Source organism: Protopterus annectens, chromosome 5.part0, assembly GCF_019279795.1.
Source record: "Protopterus annectens isolate FY-2018-M chromosome 5.part0, PAN1.0, whole genome shotgun sequence".
Lineage (NCBI taxonomy): Eukaryota > Metazoa > Chordata > Ceratodontiformes > Protopteridae > Protopterus > Protopterus annectens.
The window spans coordinates 1524137693-1524156818 of NC_056735.1; the positions used below are offsets into that span (position 1 = coordinate 1524137693).

Below are 19126 nucleotides of genomic sequence, written 5' to 3' on the forward strand. Positions count from 1 at the left end.
GCTCAGTTTGCAAATTGTACAGAAACATGAAATAATTATAATATCTGATACTGATATGTTGTAAATGTCATACCTTATTCAAATGATACGAAGTTGTAAAAATTCAGAGCAATTCAAATAGGTTAAATATGAATCCAGAAGAGTTTCATGAAAAGGTCAAAGCTCTTCAAATCAACACCCCTACCATTCAAGGGCAGTACAGATAGCAAGAATATTATTGTCAGTGAAAGTATGTACTCTCAACTGCTGATTCCTTACTACCCCAGGAGGTTGCTGAGTTTGAGATCTATCAACAAGATATTATAATGCTATTAATAAGTTTGATAAAATTAATATTATTTGTCCTATCCAGAGGGGGAGAAAGGGAAGGTCTCCAGAAGGTATCACTACCTGCACAGTTAGTGTAAACAATGAAAATGTAGTTGAATCATAATAAAATAACTGTAATTTAGTCTGTCTAGACTCCAAGATTATGCAGTTGCATTCTCCCAGCTTGTATCTACTGATATGCTTAGTGGCTGTAGAACTTCAGGCAGTACTAATGTACGTCATGATGAAGTATTAGTAATAACTGATTCAGTGTTAAAGAGTAATGAAAGTATGATACCTAGAGACATAGTGTTCCCTTAATGTGCCTTAAATAAGCTGCATCGTCTGATATAACGGATGTCACATATAGTTTGAATTCAACTCATATGAATTACATCTACATTATAGTCATGGGTTATGATTAAGAAGTCAGATGAATTTGTTAAATCTTATCACAGGCAAGATTAACTGAGCTGTAATCAAAAATAGTACAATTTGTTTCAATTATATTCTACCATCTATTAAGATGGATTGCTTTTTGTATTCACAGCATATTTACTTTGGATTAAAGTACATATTTCTCTAGGAATATTTTGTCTGTAAACCTTTTTGCATATAAAAAGAAAGGTTTCACTTGGGACAGCAGGGTAACACATTTCTGGATCGAAATTTAACCAAACTCGTTAAACATTTTTTAGAATGAACTTTGGTAACACTTGGCTAAACAACAACATGGATTGTGGTTTATTTATTTGGCACATGCCATGAAACTAATTAAAAAACAGGAATTATGCTAATGGCTGTGATTATTATTGCAGAAACCTTGCTCAGTAATGAAAAACAAACTGTAAAGTTGCATTGTTACAATGGTTATTATAACAATAAGGAGCATTACAGTTGTTTGTGTGTGCGCTTGTGTGTATGCAAAGATTTGTTTTGACTTATGTGCACGTGATTTGATATCTGTCGAAGTTTGCAGCAGCCCCAGTACTGAAGCACTGGATATTGAAAATTTCAGTAAATAAGGCTAATTAAGTTGAGAATGCATTGAGATCTAGTTATCTAGCAAGTAGTAGATAAACCAACAAAACATAATGGTTTATTGGATGAAATCTGGGTGAACAGTACTCTCTCTTTAGAAAATTTACTATTTTTTTGTGAACTGGATGAGTCAGAGCACTGTACTTTGGAAAATGCTAATGTTTCATGGTAAAATTTGTATACCGGATATGCAAAACATCACTCTATAGCGCAAATTATGATGTGATTGATCCATACTCTGTTAATTGACCTGCTTCAGGAAATTAGCAAGGTATGATAAATATCAGGCTTAAAAAGTATTTTATATTTCTTTAGGAAACACATACTTAAGCCTGTTTTCTGGAACATGTCTACTGGCAAATCAGTTAAGTATCATTTTTGGAAATAGTATAAATCCAAATTGTTGTTTCATACAATTGACAGTAGAAAGGGTATTCTATAAATATGTGAGAAGTAAAACAACACATTTCTGAAGAATCTAACATTTTGCAGTGGATAGTGTGAAGTTCTCTTATCCTAGCAGAGTTGTGGATGTATTCATTTTTTCCCCAGTAATTAAAAGCAGGTACTACTAATAGATCAGTTGTACCCTGTAATATCTGTGTAATTAACTAGTTCTGAATGCCTTGAGTAAGTTGCAACAATATGAAACACTAGGACCAAATAACCTGTTTTGCTCCTCTACTTCTGACCTATTTATTCCAGCATTGCTTGTCTGAGTGGTTTGGATGAGACATTTGGAGAGGGATTTTTGAAACTTCAGTTTGTGAGACAGCAGCAAAACTGATAATTAGTGTAGGCTGTGATGCCCCTGCACTGATCCAGTAATCAAGGAGCCTCAATCCTCACCACTATCATCAGTGAGGGATGTGCACATTGGGAACATGGCAAGTACACACACACAGTAAAGTACAATTTCCCTTAAGAGCACACAGAGATCACAGTCAGTCTGGGGCTGGTTTCTACCTCTTTCTCCAGATCACCAATAAGACTCCCCACTGGCACAGCTATAGGGTTAAGATCTCAGTCAAGTTGTAAAGCCAAAACCTCCAGCACCCTCTCTGTCCAACAAGTGCTTTGTGTCACTGCCCAAGTAGCTGGCACATGCACTTTGAGATTTGATTTATATACAAACATACACACACTCCTGGGAAAGGCTGGCACAAGTTTACTAGCTATATCCCCTTCTACCCAGACTAAAAGGTAGGTATCACTGCCACCAACCAGCTCTTTATCAGCTACTATAAGGCCCTTCCCAAAGGGTGCCCAATTCTACTGTGTAATGTTACTATTATCCAAGTGGTAAGTGTGACCAACATTAAGGCTGTTGGAGTGGCCTATACAGTGTCACCAAATAAATATGCAAGTACTCTAAGAGCTTAAATATCTCTAAACAAACCCGCCACAATTAAAAGGTTTAAATATAGTTAATAATAAATAATCAAAGAACAATACAATGCTCAATAACTCATCACAGTGACTACAGAGTTCAGAATCACAGGAAATATTGTAAAACAGCATTGCCGGACAGTTTCACATAAATACAGAAAACATCTAAACTAATCTTACTATATTCCTATCTATCTCTAAGAGAGATTACTGTTATCTATTACTTACTATTAGCAAGATGCAGAAGTGCTGATGAGAGGATGTTTCTACGTCCAAAGATGAATACAAAACACCCAGACTTTCTCTAAGAGAGAGTTCTTAAATTAATAACAACACATTACTGCTGCGTCAGCTGGATGACGTCATTCTTTGTCATCTGCCTTCAGTTCCCAGACTAACAGAAACTTAAAATTTAGCACCTCTGTGCCAAAAATACTTACCTCTCAGAAGTTTGCCTTGAACTTGAAGTCATAAAACAATTTACACGTTTACATTTGGAACCTAGTAATTATTTATGTTTCCAGATAATAGGAAAACATCTAGCTGTAGACATTGTGTCTGCTTACTGCACTGAAATACAGTCATAAAACTCTTTACTTTTCAACTTATTTCCTTGAAGGTTTGCAAGTTAACTCTGTATGTTCCAACTATACTATCCAAACATACATTTGCACAGGTATATACATTTCTGTTCTTTTCCAGTAGGTTACATTCTTGAAGCTCAGTACATAACATACAGTTCAATACACACTTCTGCACCAGTAGTTTAATATCCACATAACATATAGTTATCTTACATTTGTAAGACAAGCATACGAATCATGTTAATATTCACAAATGACATAGAATTATTTACAAAATTCCAGCAAGGTCGGCTGGCAGCCTCACATAGGCTAATAAATTTAACATGTAATCTGTGTAAATTCTGTGAGGAAGTCCTCTTGCCAATATTGGCCACTGATGTACCAGCCAACCTGATATTAATCAGCATGAATTTTGCCATGGGTGATCATGTCTGACTAATCTGGTAACTGTTTGCAATAACATTATTGAGGGTTTAGATAACAACTTACCTTTTGATGTTATTTACTCAAACCATGTTGTATAGTTTTAAATAACAATTTGCTTGTTGATGTTGTTTTCTTAAATCACTCAAAAGCATTTGAGTTAGTGTCACATCAGACAAATTTAAGCATATTGATCATCTTTCAATTTAATAGTTACATGTATAATTGGATTTAAAATGGCTAATTTTATGAAGATACTAACGACTGAATGTGTCCCTTTCACCCTGACATTAGCCTAAGACTCAGTTTTGGAACCATAACCTCTCTTTAATGTATATACATAATCCTTTCCAATCAGCCATATTGTACAGAATATGACTTTTGTAGATGACTTGAAGAAAGGAGCTATTGTCACAACTTATCTTGTGAATTAAATTACCGCAATATGCATATATGTTGTGCAGATGTGCAACTTCTATTAAGATGCATTCTAACACAAGGAAAATGTTATTTAGTTTCGGTCAGCTAATAAATAATATCATTATTAATTAAATAATATGAATTTATCATCAGTAAAAGCTGTTAAGGAACTAAGAATGATGATAAGTAAACAGCCGTACATTGAAACTAATATCAAGGCTATTATTTGTCCTTCAAGAGCACGTTGAGGTCTATCACTTATTGTCACCCTAAAGTCATGCTTACACTATCACTTAAAGCAATAATGTTCGTATATTAAGAAATTAGACACAGTGCTAAATAGTAATAATAATTATTATTTTTATTATTATTGCAGAATTTCTGTTACTACAGCAATGAATTACTCACATAGAATGGATTATATTATTTTCTGGTATATTCAGTGAGATAAAGACTTTTTATGGCTAAGAGGATGCCAGTCTTTCAGTGCAATTTTGTCAAGTGCTATGGCTACTTCTTGTATGAGTAACAATTATTTCACTAGAAATAATAAATTGTTGGCTGTGGTCTCAATATTTAATAATAATCTGCAAAGAAACATTTTCACCACTAGAGGCCCTAGGTGAAAATCTTTGTCCCTAAGTATTATGTGGAATACATCTATATCAAAATTAAAACATACTTTATTCTTAGGCTGGCGACCAGTTACATGACCCAGATTTTGACTGAATGTAGTTTCCCAAGATTAAATAGGTCTTAAATCTGCAGAGTTCATTGCTTTGTACCAATGTACAATACTTTTTCAGGACCAAAATATGGAAATATACTATTTAGATCATAAGATGAGACCCAATTATAAAAATTTGGAATAGTTGACCAAAATACTTGATAGCTGATGAAGTTAGATTATTTTCCTTAGCTTGATATAATGTATTGAATATTTTTCCCAATTTCCCAATATTTTAAAGAGTTATTTCTAACATGCAGTTTGTCATATCTAGTTTAATAATCAGTGCTTCCATTTTGGAGTAATCATGTCATAATGCTAAACACTAACTAAAATATTTTTCTTTATTTTGAACTGAATAATGCCACACTGCCATACTGCATAAGGATGCTATTACTTAACAATTTTGAAAAGCTATATCATAGTCACTGTTAACTGCAAGTTATGAGTTATAAGTAAAATTGTGAAGGATAGACTCATAAGTATGAGACTTTTTAATATATTGATTTAAGTATTTGCAGCACAGATATTTTTCACATTGTGTCATAAACCTGTAGCTACCACTTCTCAGTCCTAGAGAATACAAAATTATATCTAAAATGGTAATTTGTCTTTTGCAGAGCAAAACTATCTTTAAATACAATATTGAAGCATTTTTTCCCTCTTTAGATAAAGGAGGTTAATTTTAAGTAAATGTAGAATAAAATGTTTTTGGTCTGCCATTTCTCAAACCAGACAGCCAATCAGCTTGTTTGTTGCACTGTGATTGAGGTGACGTTCAGGCTGACTGGGGAGAGTGATATTATACCACGATGTACATGGTATGTGTCTCCAACTTCCTGATGTATTGGCTTCTTCTGTACAGTACAGTATGCAGCATGCCCCACATCTGTGACAATCTATCTTTGCAGGGCTCCAGCCTTAGCAACATACAGCTGAACTCTGTAAGACTGCATCCCACCTCTACAGTTGTTTATCCTCTATCTGAGGCTCACCTTACCTGCCATCCAGGTGAACTTAACTGTACTTACTGGTATCTCCACAAACAACACTGTAATCTCACACATCCTCTCTTCTTCTTCTTCCTCCTAAGATAGGAAGGGGCAGCATCCCTTTACTCCTCTCCCTGTCTTCAACAGCTCCTCCAATTCTACAGCCATTAATCAAACCCCTGGCTGTGACAAGAAGCATTAAAAACCAAACAAACAAAATCATGAGTCTCTCATAATTTGAAAACAGAATTTTTGGTTTAGCAGTTTTCAGGCTTTACCTTTAATTCAATATATTGAATAGTAAGATCTTGTCAGTATTTCTTCCTTGAGTCCATCTAGCCATTTTCAGTACTTGTTTCATCCAGTTCAAAGTCATATTATACCAGGCTCTATCCAAGCATGAAATAGGTAGAAAGCAGGAAGTCATTCATTGATAGAATGCAAGTTCATTAAAGAAGACAGACATAGGCACAGACACACACACACACACACACACACACACACACACACACACACACACACACACACACGCACACATTCTGTCATTGTGGCATTTGGAAGCCTCACTTATTTACTTGTCTGTGTTTTTAGAATGTGGGCGAAAAGCATATTCCCAGTGAAAGCTGCCATAGAGTGGAATAGGGCACACTGATCCTGCTGCATGGAAACTACTCAACCAGAATATAAACCAGAGAGCAAATTATTGAGGCAATAACGCTAATGGCTGCACCACTTTTTTACTCATGAAATCTGTGATGTTCTGTTTACAGATGATTGCTATTTTCATATATAATGTAAGCTTGAGTATGTTTATTGGCTTGAAAATCTGACCAAAATTCTTGCATCTGGCTTTTTCAGTTTTCAGTTTGTACAAAGTCCATGTTCAGGATGCTGTGGTGGTACGGCGGCAGCGTAGTTACCACACAGCAAGAGTTTCTCCCGTTTGATTCTCGGCTGGGCTTGGGAGTGCCTTCTGTGTGGAATCTGCATGTCCTCCCCACGGTTGGATAGCGGTCAAAAGACATGCGTGCGTAAATGGGCGTGCCATTGTTGAAGGTTGGGAGTTCCGCTGTGGTGACCCCTTACCGGGAAAAGCCAAAAGACAAACAACAACAACAAAGTCCATGTTCAGTTTTTATTTTATTTATTTATTTTACATTTGTTGACCAGGCTAGTCTAACTGGATATATGTCCATTTTCAGTAGAGACCCAGGGAGATAAGCTCCAAGGAAACAAACAAAATCACATATACAAAAATTAATGTATACAATGAACATTGCAGGTGCAGTACAGAGAATAATAAAATAGGTCATTCGTTCATAACATAGTGCAAAATATACAGATACAATTAGTACAATACAAAATGTAGTTGCAATACATCATAAAGAAAAAGATGGCAGCTGAATTATACAATATATTAGTATACAAGTAGTCATAAAGAAAAAGTAGGAGCTGAAATTATACAATATATTAGTAAAAGTAGTCTCCTTAATGAGATTCTGAAGATGTAAGTAATAGTATAGAAGGACAAGGTGAGTTGTTATTAAGAAAAGGAACTTGATTAGTGAGAAGAGGAGGGTAGGTTGAACCAAGTAAGAAGAGCTAGTTGATCAGTCAGGTTTAGTACAGGGGCACAACCAGTGTGTTCTGAGGAAAAGTTTCAATTTGGTTTTAAAGAGGTGATATAGAAGGAAGAGAGGAAAGTTTGTTAGGAAGAAGGTTCCAGGATTTTCCAACAGTATTAGAGAAAAGAGAGTCCCCAGCCCTGTATTTTGATTTACAAATATTTACAAGAAGTTTATGTGATGATTGTAAGGTCTTTAGATTGTTGTAGGGGGTAATGAGGGTAGATAGTATAGGGATATTGGTAGGTTGGTAAAGGGTTTTATGGGAAATGGTCAGTTGGTGGAATTTAAGCTGATTTTTATAATTCAAGCCATCCTAGCTGATTTAGATTAAAACAGTGGTGGGTTCTGAAAGGATTACCTGTAGCAAATCTGGCTATGCTATTGTAGGAGTTTTCCATTTTATTAAGGTTGTTTTTAGAGAGATTATTATATAAGGGTGAGGCATAGAGAAGAGTAGAAATTAGATGAGTGTGAGCAATAGTTATTCTAGCTGCAGGAGAGAGGAAGGGTTTGATCCTGTAGAGAGAGCCTAGTTTTCTATTAACAGATTTTAGAGTATTGTTAATATGGGTGCCGAAGTTAAGGTTGTTATCTATGGTGATACCTAGTAGTTTGGTAGTTGGATCTGGGGATATGAGAGTACCATTACTGGATGTTACTGTGAAGTCTATTGGGGGGGGACTTACAAGTAGGAGTAAAAAGGAGGTGTTTAGTTTTTTGGGGGTTCAGAAGGAGACTGCACTGTGTAAACCATTGTTCAACTGTGTTAAACACATTTTGGGTAAGGGAGTGAAGTTCAGATATAGATGTGGCTGAGCATATAAGTGTGGAATCATCTGCATATTGTATGCATGTAGCTTGGGTGATTGCTAGGTGAATGTCGTTGATAAATATAGAAAACAGGAGAAGTCCTAATATGGACCCTTGAGGAACACCATTGTTAACGGGCAGATAGGTAGATAGAATATTATGCCAAAGTACAACCTGTTGTCTGTTATCTAAGTAGGACTGGAAACATTTTATAGCCAGTACATCTAGTGACAGGGGTTTGAGGATATTTATAAGTATCTGGTGATTTACCATATCGAATGCCTAAGACAGATCTATAAACAGTGCAAAGGAAAGCATATTGAGGTTACATTTTTTGTTAATACAGTCAGTAAAGGAAAGGAGGGCAGTAGCTATGCTGTGGGAAGGTCTGAAACCATGTTGAGAGTTTGAAAGTAAGTTATTTTGGATTAAGTGGTCTAGGAATTGTCTGTGGATGCATTTTTCCATGATCTTTGCTAATTGAGAAAGAAGGGCTATGGGACGGTAATTGGAGAGTTCAGCAAAGTTCCCACCCTTGTGAACGGGGATAATATGGGATACTTTCCATATTCTAGGGATGTGTCCTTCACTGATGGTTCTATTGATGAGAATGGAAATGGGATAGGCGATGGATTTGGCTGCCTTTTGCAGATATTCAGCAGGTAGTTGGTCTGCTGAAGGAGTGCACGGTTTCAGTTTTTGGATAAGGGTAAGAATATATGATGTTGGGACTGGTTGGAAGAGAAATGGAGAGGATGGGTTAGAGTTAGAGTTGGGTATAGTTACGTCCTGAGTAGATAACTGACTGGCAAGAGTTTGAATGGCCTCAGTGAAAAAGGTATTAAAGGCATTAGCAGTCTGCTTGGGATTTTCCTGGTCTGTGCCTTGTGGGGTTGGTGTGATGGATTGACCTGGGTGTAATAATTGATTAATACTCACCCAGAACTTTTGTGGTTTATTATGGTGAGTCTGTTGGAATTGTAGGTAGTGGTTTCTTTTGTCAAACAGTATAGCTTTTTTAGTTTCATTTCTCAGTTGTCTGAAGTTTTGTTGGTCTACTGGGTTTTTAGTTAAATGAGATTTATTCCAGTATTTATTTCTGAGATGGATTTTTTGCCTGGTTTCTTTTGAAAGCCATGGGGCAGATTTAGTTCTCATTCTAATAGAGCGGGTTGGTGCATGGTGGTCTAGTATGGCTAGGAAGTTAGAATTAAAGTAATTAACAGCTTCCTCCAGTGTGAGGTATTTTAAGGGAGACGAGTTACATGCTCTTAGTTCTCTCTGGAAGAGATCGGGTTTGAAGTTTTTCTTGGTTCTAATTGTCCTAGATATGGTTGGATTAGGTAGATTGGATTTAAGCCTGATGATGTAGGTTAGTGAGTGGTCACTTACATCATCAGGGAGGGTTCCAGTTTCATATGTCTGGGGATGATTATTTATGAGAATCCAATCTAAGGTACTTTCTTTCTTATTAGACTTGTTTATCCTGGTAGGGCAGGTAATGGTTAGAGGAAAAACCAAAAAGGTTAATATGGCTGGTAGGGTGGCTACTGCTACAACACTTCCAATCAATATTAAAATCACCTAGGATTATGGTTTCTTGGGGTAAATTTTGGGATAACCAACAAAGGATATTTTCTATGGTGGCAATGTTATTACCAGGAGGAAGATAGATACAGATAATATAGATGGATTTGAATGTGTTAAGTTGAAGCTTGGTAATAAGAATTTCAGTGTTGGAGTCTTCAGGTGGTTTATAGTCATAGGTAGTAATCTGTAACCCAGATTTAAATAGGATAGCTACACCACTACCCTTCTTGGTTGCACGGTCAAATCGCAAAATATTATAACAGGGTGGAATGACTTCATTGTCTTTAGTTACAGGTTTTAACCAAGTTTCTGTTAAACAAAAAATGTCAAAGGAGTAGACTTCCAAGAGAGCATGGAGTTGTGCAAGTTTGTTATTAATGCTACGTATGTTGAGGTGAGCTAATAAGAGTGAGTTAGGTGGTTTGGTATGGGAATGGATAGTAGAGGGGTTGGGGTTGAGGAGTTGAGTGGTAGTAGCAAGTATTTGGACTTGGGTTTGGTTGAAATTGCATTTGTTTACAATAACAAATTGTACAGTAAGTGACAGGACTCAAGGAGTAAATACTTTCTGTGTGCTGCCTTTCTGCTAATACAGATTGACATATGTAAAATAGTAATTATAATATATACAGGAAATGAATAGCGCAGTACCAGTACTGCAACCCAGAAATTATACCAAAGTATGATCTTACTGTGCATGCTGTCAATTGTAATCACTTTAAAAACATTCAGTTGTTAAAATATATATGTCTATATATATGGGAGCCAGTAACTTAGTCAGTTGTCATTAAAGTCAACATCTGTTTAGTCAATACTATTTACTAGATTAAACAGATGGTCAACAAGTGTGGAAGAATGCTACATTATCCAGGTTGGGGAATATGTTATTTCAAAACTAGGCTGTCTTCCAATAGAGGCTGTCCATAAAGATACAAACAGTAAATTCCAGTCCACAGCAATTCACTTCATACGTTTATTCAAAAGTTGGTACAATTCAAGGATTGAGCGCTTTCATCTCGTGACCAGAGACTTCATCAGAATCAATACAGAGAAACGTAAAACCATTTAAATATACCTCTCATTCCAAAGAAACTCAGTCCATTGGCTGTTATACAGGGCTAATTAATTAGTCATTGTTATTTAAAATAAAAATTTCGAAAGAAATGCTTTCCCAATTCATATTTACACTATGATAGTGATCATCCATCATTTTTAAAAAGTAACATTATAAAAGGCCAGAGGGTACGCATTGCCCGGATGACATCTGATAGAGTTGAATTTTTGAAAGAAATGGATTTTGTTCATTAGTTATTTAGGGAAAGAGGGTACCCTGACATGGTTATAGACCCTATAAAAGAGAGTATTATCCTAATACATACAAGCCACTTTTGAACAGTGGAATTATGCAGAGAACTAGGAAAGAGAACACTAGACTTGGTAAAGAACAAAGTATTGATCCCAATCCGTACTTGATAGTGACATATCACAATAATATTGGAGGGGTCAAAAGATGTATTAATACTGTATGGAATATGTTTAAGAGAATACCGTCTAATGTTGAAAGCTTTTCTAAACCCCTGAGAATGAGTTTTAGAAGAAATAAGAATCTTAAAGAAATGTATGAACAGAAGAGGGTAGAGATGTTTAACGGAACTAGCACTAGACTGGGTACATTTAAATGTGGGAGATGCAGACAATGCACACATATAGCTGGTAAAAAAGAATTATACATTCCTGGTATAAAATATTTGTTGAAAGCTAAGAAATATGCAAGTTGCTATACAAAGGGGGTAGTTTATCTTGCCTATTGTACAGTATGCTGGGCATACTACATAGGCAAGATGGAACAATGCCTCAGGCAACGAATATATTAACATATAAGGGATGTAAATAAGAAAAATGAATACAATGCATTATATAGGCACAAATTAGTATGTCATCAAGCAGAATTTAAGTTTTGGGTGTTAAAAGAAGTAACACCGAATGGGAGAGGGGGTGATTGGCAAACAAAATTAGAGTTTTGTGAGCTGATTTGGCAACTTAGGCTAGATGCGGTACATCATCCAGGCCTTAATGACCATTTATCCATCACCCCGATTCTCAAACTGAAAGCAGCAGATCCAAAAAGGCAGAGATAATTAATTGATTTATTTTTACATTTTTTATATCTTAATTAATATTGTGTTTGTACAACATATTATTTTACATTTTATATTTATTATATGAATGTATAAACATGCCTTAATACAAGGCTTTTATTGTAGAAAAGTACGATTGTGTACACAGGGAACTTGGATTTTAAATAACAATGACTAATTAATTAGCCCTGTATAACAGCCAATGGACTGAGTTTCTTTGGAATGAGAGGTATATTTAAATGGTTTTAAGTTTCTTTGTATTGATTCTGATGAAGTCTCTGGTCACGAGATGAAAGTGCTCAATCCTTGAACTGTACCAACTTTTGAATAAATGTATGAAGTGAATTGCTGTGGACTGGAATTTACTGTTTGTATTTTTATGGCGAACTACTCCTTACTCTACTACAAATCAACAAACACAAATACATATGTCTAGCTTCCCTCTATATCCCCCCAGGGGATAATATTTCTACACTCGAAGATATCCTTTCCTGGCTCTCCAATAATATTAGTAATGAAACCATAATCTTAGGAGACATGAATATTAACTGGGCCTCCATTCAGTCTCCGACAAACTCTCTTAACATCAACCTCTACAATTTCTCACAACTAATCAACTCTGTAACTCGCCCCTCAAAAAACCTCTCTAACGGCAGTATTCTGGACTGGATCCTAGTCTCCCATCCTCACTATTTCTCCAACAGTGGCACTCTCCCCGATCCCCTTAGTGACCACATACCCATCTTCACTCACCGACTTCCCTCAATCCTACATCGCACCCATAATTATATTACTATCCGTAACCAAAAAAACTTTAACCCAACAATCTTCTCAAACTCTTTAAAAGCAATGAACTGGAATTGTCTAAAAACATTATCACTAGATAATGCAGTTGCCCATTTCAACTCAACATTCTTAAAACTACTAGACTCCCATGCTCCCTTAAAGACAAAGAGAATAAAAATTAAATCCGCCCCTTGGCTCACCAAAAATACACTAGCAACCATGAGGAATAGAGATAAAGTCTGGGCACACTACCAGAAAAACAAGACCCCCCTGCTCCATAATGAATATAAAACACTTCGTAATAAAGTAAAAAAGCTCATCATCTCAGATTGACAAAACTACTTCTCTATACTCCAAAACAATAATAAAACCAATCCTCAGAAATTCTGGAAAGGTATCTCTACTCTCCTTAACCCCAGCAAACCAGATACCCCTACCCCTGACCCTAATGCTCCTGAATTAGACTTAGCTACACAATTTAACTCTTTTTTTATTGAATCTATTTCCAAATTGACCTCTTCATTCTCTAACACCACCACACTCCTCAATACCCCCCACCCTCCCCTATCAACACTTTATCCTACACTGCTATTACTCCCTCATTCCCATCTACCAATTCTCTATCCTCTACCTCTACTTCTACTCTAACTTTATCATCATCTTCATCACCCCTAACTCCACCTTTTCCGACTCCCTCTATTCTCATTAAAACCTATACCCACTTCTACTATAAAGAAACTCCTTCTGAAATTGAAGCCATGTACCAACGCTCCTGATAACATCCCTTCTTACTTTCTTAGTATAGCTGCTGAAGCAATTGCCTACCCCATTAGCATCTTAATCAACCGCTCCATCCAAGAATGTATAGTACCCCAAATCTGAAACAGGCCTTTATCATACCTTTACACAAAGGTGGCAACAATAATAATGTTACTAATTTCCGTCCCATAGCTATCCTGTCTCCCATTTCTAAACTCCTAGAAAAGTGTGTCCAACTTCAACTCCTACCACATCTCTTAGATAATCACCTTATAACTCCCACACAACACGGATTCAGACCAAATCATAGCACTATGACAGCCCTCCTCTCCTTCCTTGAAACTGTAAATAAAGCCCGTGACTCTGGCCTAGTTGTTTCTACCCTACTACTTGACCTCTCTAAGGCCTTTGACACTATTTCACACAGCCTGCTTTTAACTAAACTCTCAGAACTTAACCTGTCTCCCTCCTCTTTGAATTGGTTCTCCAGCTACTTATCCAATAGAAATCAAGCAGTAAAATGGAAAAAGGCCACCTCCTCATTTCTTAGTACCCCTACCGGAGTTCCGCAAGGATCTATATTGGGTCCCCTTCTCTTCTATATATTTATAAATGATCTCCATAAATCTATCCCATTCTCAAACATCATCCAATATGCAGATGATTCAACTATTATCTGTTCTGCCACATCTATCCCCACACTCCTAAAACTTACACAAGATGCCTTTTCTACCACAGAGCAATGGATGATAACAAACCATCTTGCACTCAATGCTTCCAAAACCAAATTAATGATATTCACCCCCTCTAAAGCCACTCCTTTTGATATAAACACATTCTCTATTACTAGTCAAAACAACTCACCTCTAGAACTAGTGTCAGAAACCAAGTTACTTGGAGTCCAAATTGACAGCCATCTCAAATTCAACTCCCACCTACAACTAAATATCAAAAAAACCCATCAAAAACTAGGTATGCTTTACCGACAAAATCACTACCTTACACCTGCCACTAAAATCACTCTCTACTTCCTTCCTTATCCCCTCCCTTCTCTATGGAGCCCCACTCCTAACTAATCTTCAGTCCTCTTTAAAAAAGCAACTTTCCTCTTGCTATAACAAAATCGCCAAATTCGCTACCAGCCATAAGTCCTCCACCCACCACTGCTCCTCTCTTCAAAAACTAAACTGGCTAGAACTTCCCAATCATCTCACTTACACTCAACTAACTCTTGCCCATAAGCTCATTCTCAACCCCTCCCTCTGTCCCTCCCTTTCTTCTGCCTTTAAAATGCACCTACCTGATAGAGTATTAAGGTCAAATAATCAAAATCTATTAGAAGTTTACAAACCTACTCATCCCCCAGGCAAAAACCTTCTATCCTATGGCCTAGCTCGCCTCTGGAACTCCCTACCACCGTCCATTCGCACCACCTCTAACCATTTTACTTTCAAAAGATCTCTTTACTCATATCTAGCATCACGGTGGGAATGCTCTTGCTCCCACCCTACATAACTAACACTGGCTATTTTCATTTTCCTTCTCTTTACTCCAGCAAATTTCCTTATTATTTTCCCCCTCACACACATTATTATTTCTATGATATTTGCAAAGAATGTACTAGCCTGGCCATCTAATGTCTATGCTTCCTAATATGCAATTACTTTCAGTATTGCTTTGTATTATTCCTTCTGATAGTCTGTATCTTCAGTATGTTTCATCACAAGTCTGTATTATTTCTAATGTTCGCTGTACTATTTTTGAAATTATTTGCTTTAATCTTTTGCATTCTGTATAATTATCATTAATAACCTGCTGTACTTAGATTGTTGATGGATATAACCTAGATAGATTGATTCTGTACCTATATTTTTGGAGCTTTTCTCCCCAGGACTCCATTGAAAACGGGTTCATTTTGGCCCAATGGACTATCCTGGTAAACCAACTGCAATAAATAAATAAAATAAATTATGGACAGCCTCTATTGGAAGACAGCCTAGTTTTGGTATAGTGGCGATTTGTTTTTTCTTTTGAATATGTCATTTCCCTAATATTGTTTGATCTTGGAGTTAGAATCTAAAATTAGCTGGGGGAGGGGTATAGAAATCTGCACTTTCTCATTTTTTATTTAGTGTTTTTCAGTTGTATACCTAAGATTATTCCTTGGCACATGCATAGTGATATGCTGCCATTGTTTTTGATAACATAAGTATCTATACTATATCTAGACCATGAAGTAAACTAAATCAGGATGTGGTTATTAAGCTCTTAATTTTAATATACCGATATATATATGCTTATCTTTAGAGACTTAATGAAGGTAAGCATTTGTTCACTGTGGCTGAACATAATTTTAAAAGCATTGGGAATAATTTCCATAAGAGTCTATCTATGCTAGACTTAAAAGCTACATATTATAATGACTGATATTTTTGTGGAACTGATAAGAAAATTGATTTACTGCTTTAGTGTTAATATTATCTACTCTTTCCTTACTTACATTTTAGGAAACAGCTGTTAGTAAGTTAAACTTGTATGCTAGCCAATGATAGCTGATCTACTAATCCAAGGATGTCACACCTTAGAATGAAATATAAGTACTAGTTCACTTCTTCTAGTACTGTTGATATAAACAAATATGATGTAGCTGCAATTTGAGCTATCCACAGAAGTAATAACGTTTCAGATATTGGTTTTTAATGTTATGTTGATAATACATTCATGGTCTAAAGAACTGTATGTTCAAATGCATTTGTGTTTTTATTATCCTGTTGCTCTTAGCTGATTCCTTTGTATTTTGTTTACAGGTCACACAGCTTTATCTGAGCAGCTCTGGCAAGCTTTGTTCTTCACTGCCACCTCATATTTTCTGCTTAGCTGAAAGGGCTTACCACATGATGTTCCATGAAAAGCGGCCGCAGTGTTTTATCCTTAGGTATTTCTGTATCTTTCATCATCATGATTTATTATCAGTGCTTTGAGTAGAGAGCCCACAGGGACATAAAATAAGGGAATTTCAATATTTTTCTGTTTATTTATTCATCGGACATTATGACCAGTCAGTACATTCTGCACAACACTATTTTCCTTACAGAAAATACAATATGTAAGTGAACAAAACAAAAAAAAAGGTTGTGCAACTTGAGTTTACTGCATTTATAATTTTTTCAACTGTATTTAATGTAAAGCATTGAATTAAAATTAAAACACTGGAATGACTGGCTGTACATAATACAGTGAAGAGTGTGATGGCAAATGTTTATTTTGTTAAGACGAAGTATAAAATGACTAGTTACTCCATAGCTTCAGAAACCTTGATCTGAAATTAAAGCATTTTAGAATACTATTTTCTGAGTCAAATTGTTACCACTGTTGTCAGAAAGGTATTGCACTGCCATTCAAGTTTGGGGATACTGCAGCATATCCAGATTATGCATACAAATGTAACTTTCACTTTCTTTGGTTTAGGAGCAAAAGAACTTGACAGTTTTAAATATTTACTATTTTATACACTTCTCTTGCAAAATCACTGTTTCTCTTTCCAAACCCAGTAGTTAAGGATGCCTATAACTGTATATTATCAGTCCGGTGTGGGATGTAAAAATACACACTCAACCACACAAGTGTATAGCAAACAAGTGACACCTTTATGGCTTTTAATCTTTAATGTTTAATGATTTCTAGTACTACATCCAAATCTTTACTGTACTGAAGTTAGTTAATGTTCATAATTGTTGGCAGTTCCCTTTCACTACGTTAGAAGGAGATGAAAGAGAGGATTATGGGTGCTTTTCCTGATGGTCATTCTGGTTATGTTAAGGGATGTGGTTTATCAAAATCTCTACCCCATTCTACTGTTTCCACAATTATTGACTGTCTTTACCAATTATCATGTCATGGATCAAACATGGCACCATTGCAGCAGAGTACAATTTCTCACAAACTCAGTTTTAACCACCACTTTAAAGCTCCTGGTACCCATGCATACACACTTCTTCTATAACCCTTTGTGAAAGACTTCCGCATACAAATATATTTCCATTTTACAAGGGTACAATTATGACCATAAAATGCTTAACTCACAATAAAAAATCTGAAGTGAAGTATTTTTTCAGATAATTGCAATTAAAGACGTATGTTCTAGTATTCTGAGTTATGAGGATTGTGAGTGGCTTGAAATGTTAAAAATAGCTAATGTAAAAAATGCATCAGTAAAGAATGAATCACATTATTACTGAGACATCTGTGATATAGAGAGCTGCAGCTTATATGTGTGTGTGTGTGTGTGTGTGTGTGTGTGTGTGTGTGTGTGTGTGTGTGTGTGTGTGTGTGTATATATATATATATATATATATATATATATATATATATATATATATATATATAATTTATTTACTGGTTTAGGATGTTTGCCAGGAGAATGACATTTATCAATAAAACATGATGCAGTGCCCCTCTCCTCTTCTGTATTCCCACATCACATAGCTGTAACTACATACCCCTCAAGTCTCCTAAGAACAGTCCCTCAAGGCATGCTCCAAGGTCAGTAGCACTACTTCTATGGGTCCTGATAACATGCTAGGATGCCTACTAACCAGACTTAAACAGGACATGTAAGAAGCCTGACATATTGCTATTCAGTATCAGTCTCCATACAGGCTTCATGCCAGATAAATGCAGGCTAGCAACAGTCATCCCTTTGCACAAAGGTGGGATATCAACAGACCCAGGTAATTATAGACCTATAAAACTGACCAGTCTCATCCATAAGTCTATGGAAAGGATCATTATGGAACTAATAAATAAGAACGGGTCTATATTATGTCAGCGAAATGCAATACAGCGAATGCCATTTCACCGACAAATATAGACCGAAGTCTTAAAAGAGTGAAACCCTAGTTCACCGATTTTTTTTCCCATGGAAAAAAATTGCTGAACCAACAAAACACGACATGCTACTTAAAACATTGCAAAGTGGGGGGGGGCTTCACCCCCACACCCCCCAACCTGGGGGGCTGTGCCCCCACCCCCCCTAACTAAATATACCAACTCCAAGATGGAACTACAGTCAAGGAAAGGACAATGTCATGGCTCAGGCCAAGCAATTTCTTTCCCTGGGAAAGAAATCACTGACTTGAGCTTTCGCTCTTTTCCGATTTCGGTCTATATGTGTCGGCGAAACAGCATTCACTGCAATATATAAATGATATAGACCCATAGGAACATAGGTAATCTATAAACTCTTAATCCAAGCCAGTTCAGATTTGTCAAGGATAGATTCTGCCCATTTGATGTCTTCAAAAAGGATACTGAAGCAATGGATGAGGCAAATCAGTACAGATTAGGTATCTAGACCTAGCAAAGGTGTTCAACACCATCCCACACTAAGATATTATATGTAATTGCTACCAGGATAATGTAAATCCCTATATAACTCAATAGATAGCTAATTTTCTCACAAATAGAACCTAAGAAATTAGGGTGGATGGGTTATTCAACATTCTCCAAAAGACCTGTCAGTAGCAGTATA

General features: G+C 36.2%; 1 protein-coding gene across 1 annotated transcript in view; it reads left to right on the forward strand.

Moving 5' to 3' along the window:
- Positions 1–19126, forward strand: part of MYO16 (myosin XVI) — a 2679924-nt gene that overhangs the window by 1192260 nt on the left and 1468538 nt on the right. The window contains exon 13 of the mRNA XM_044071347.1: positions 16404–16531. Coding sequence (XP_043927282.1) covers positions 16404–16531 — 128 coding nt within the window. The remainder of the gene's footprint in view (positions 1–16403; positions 16532–19126) is intronic.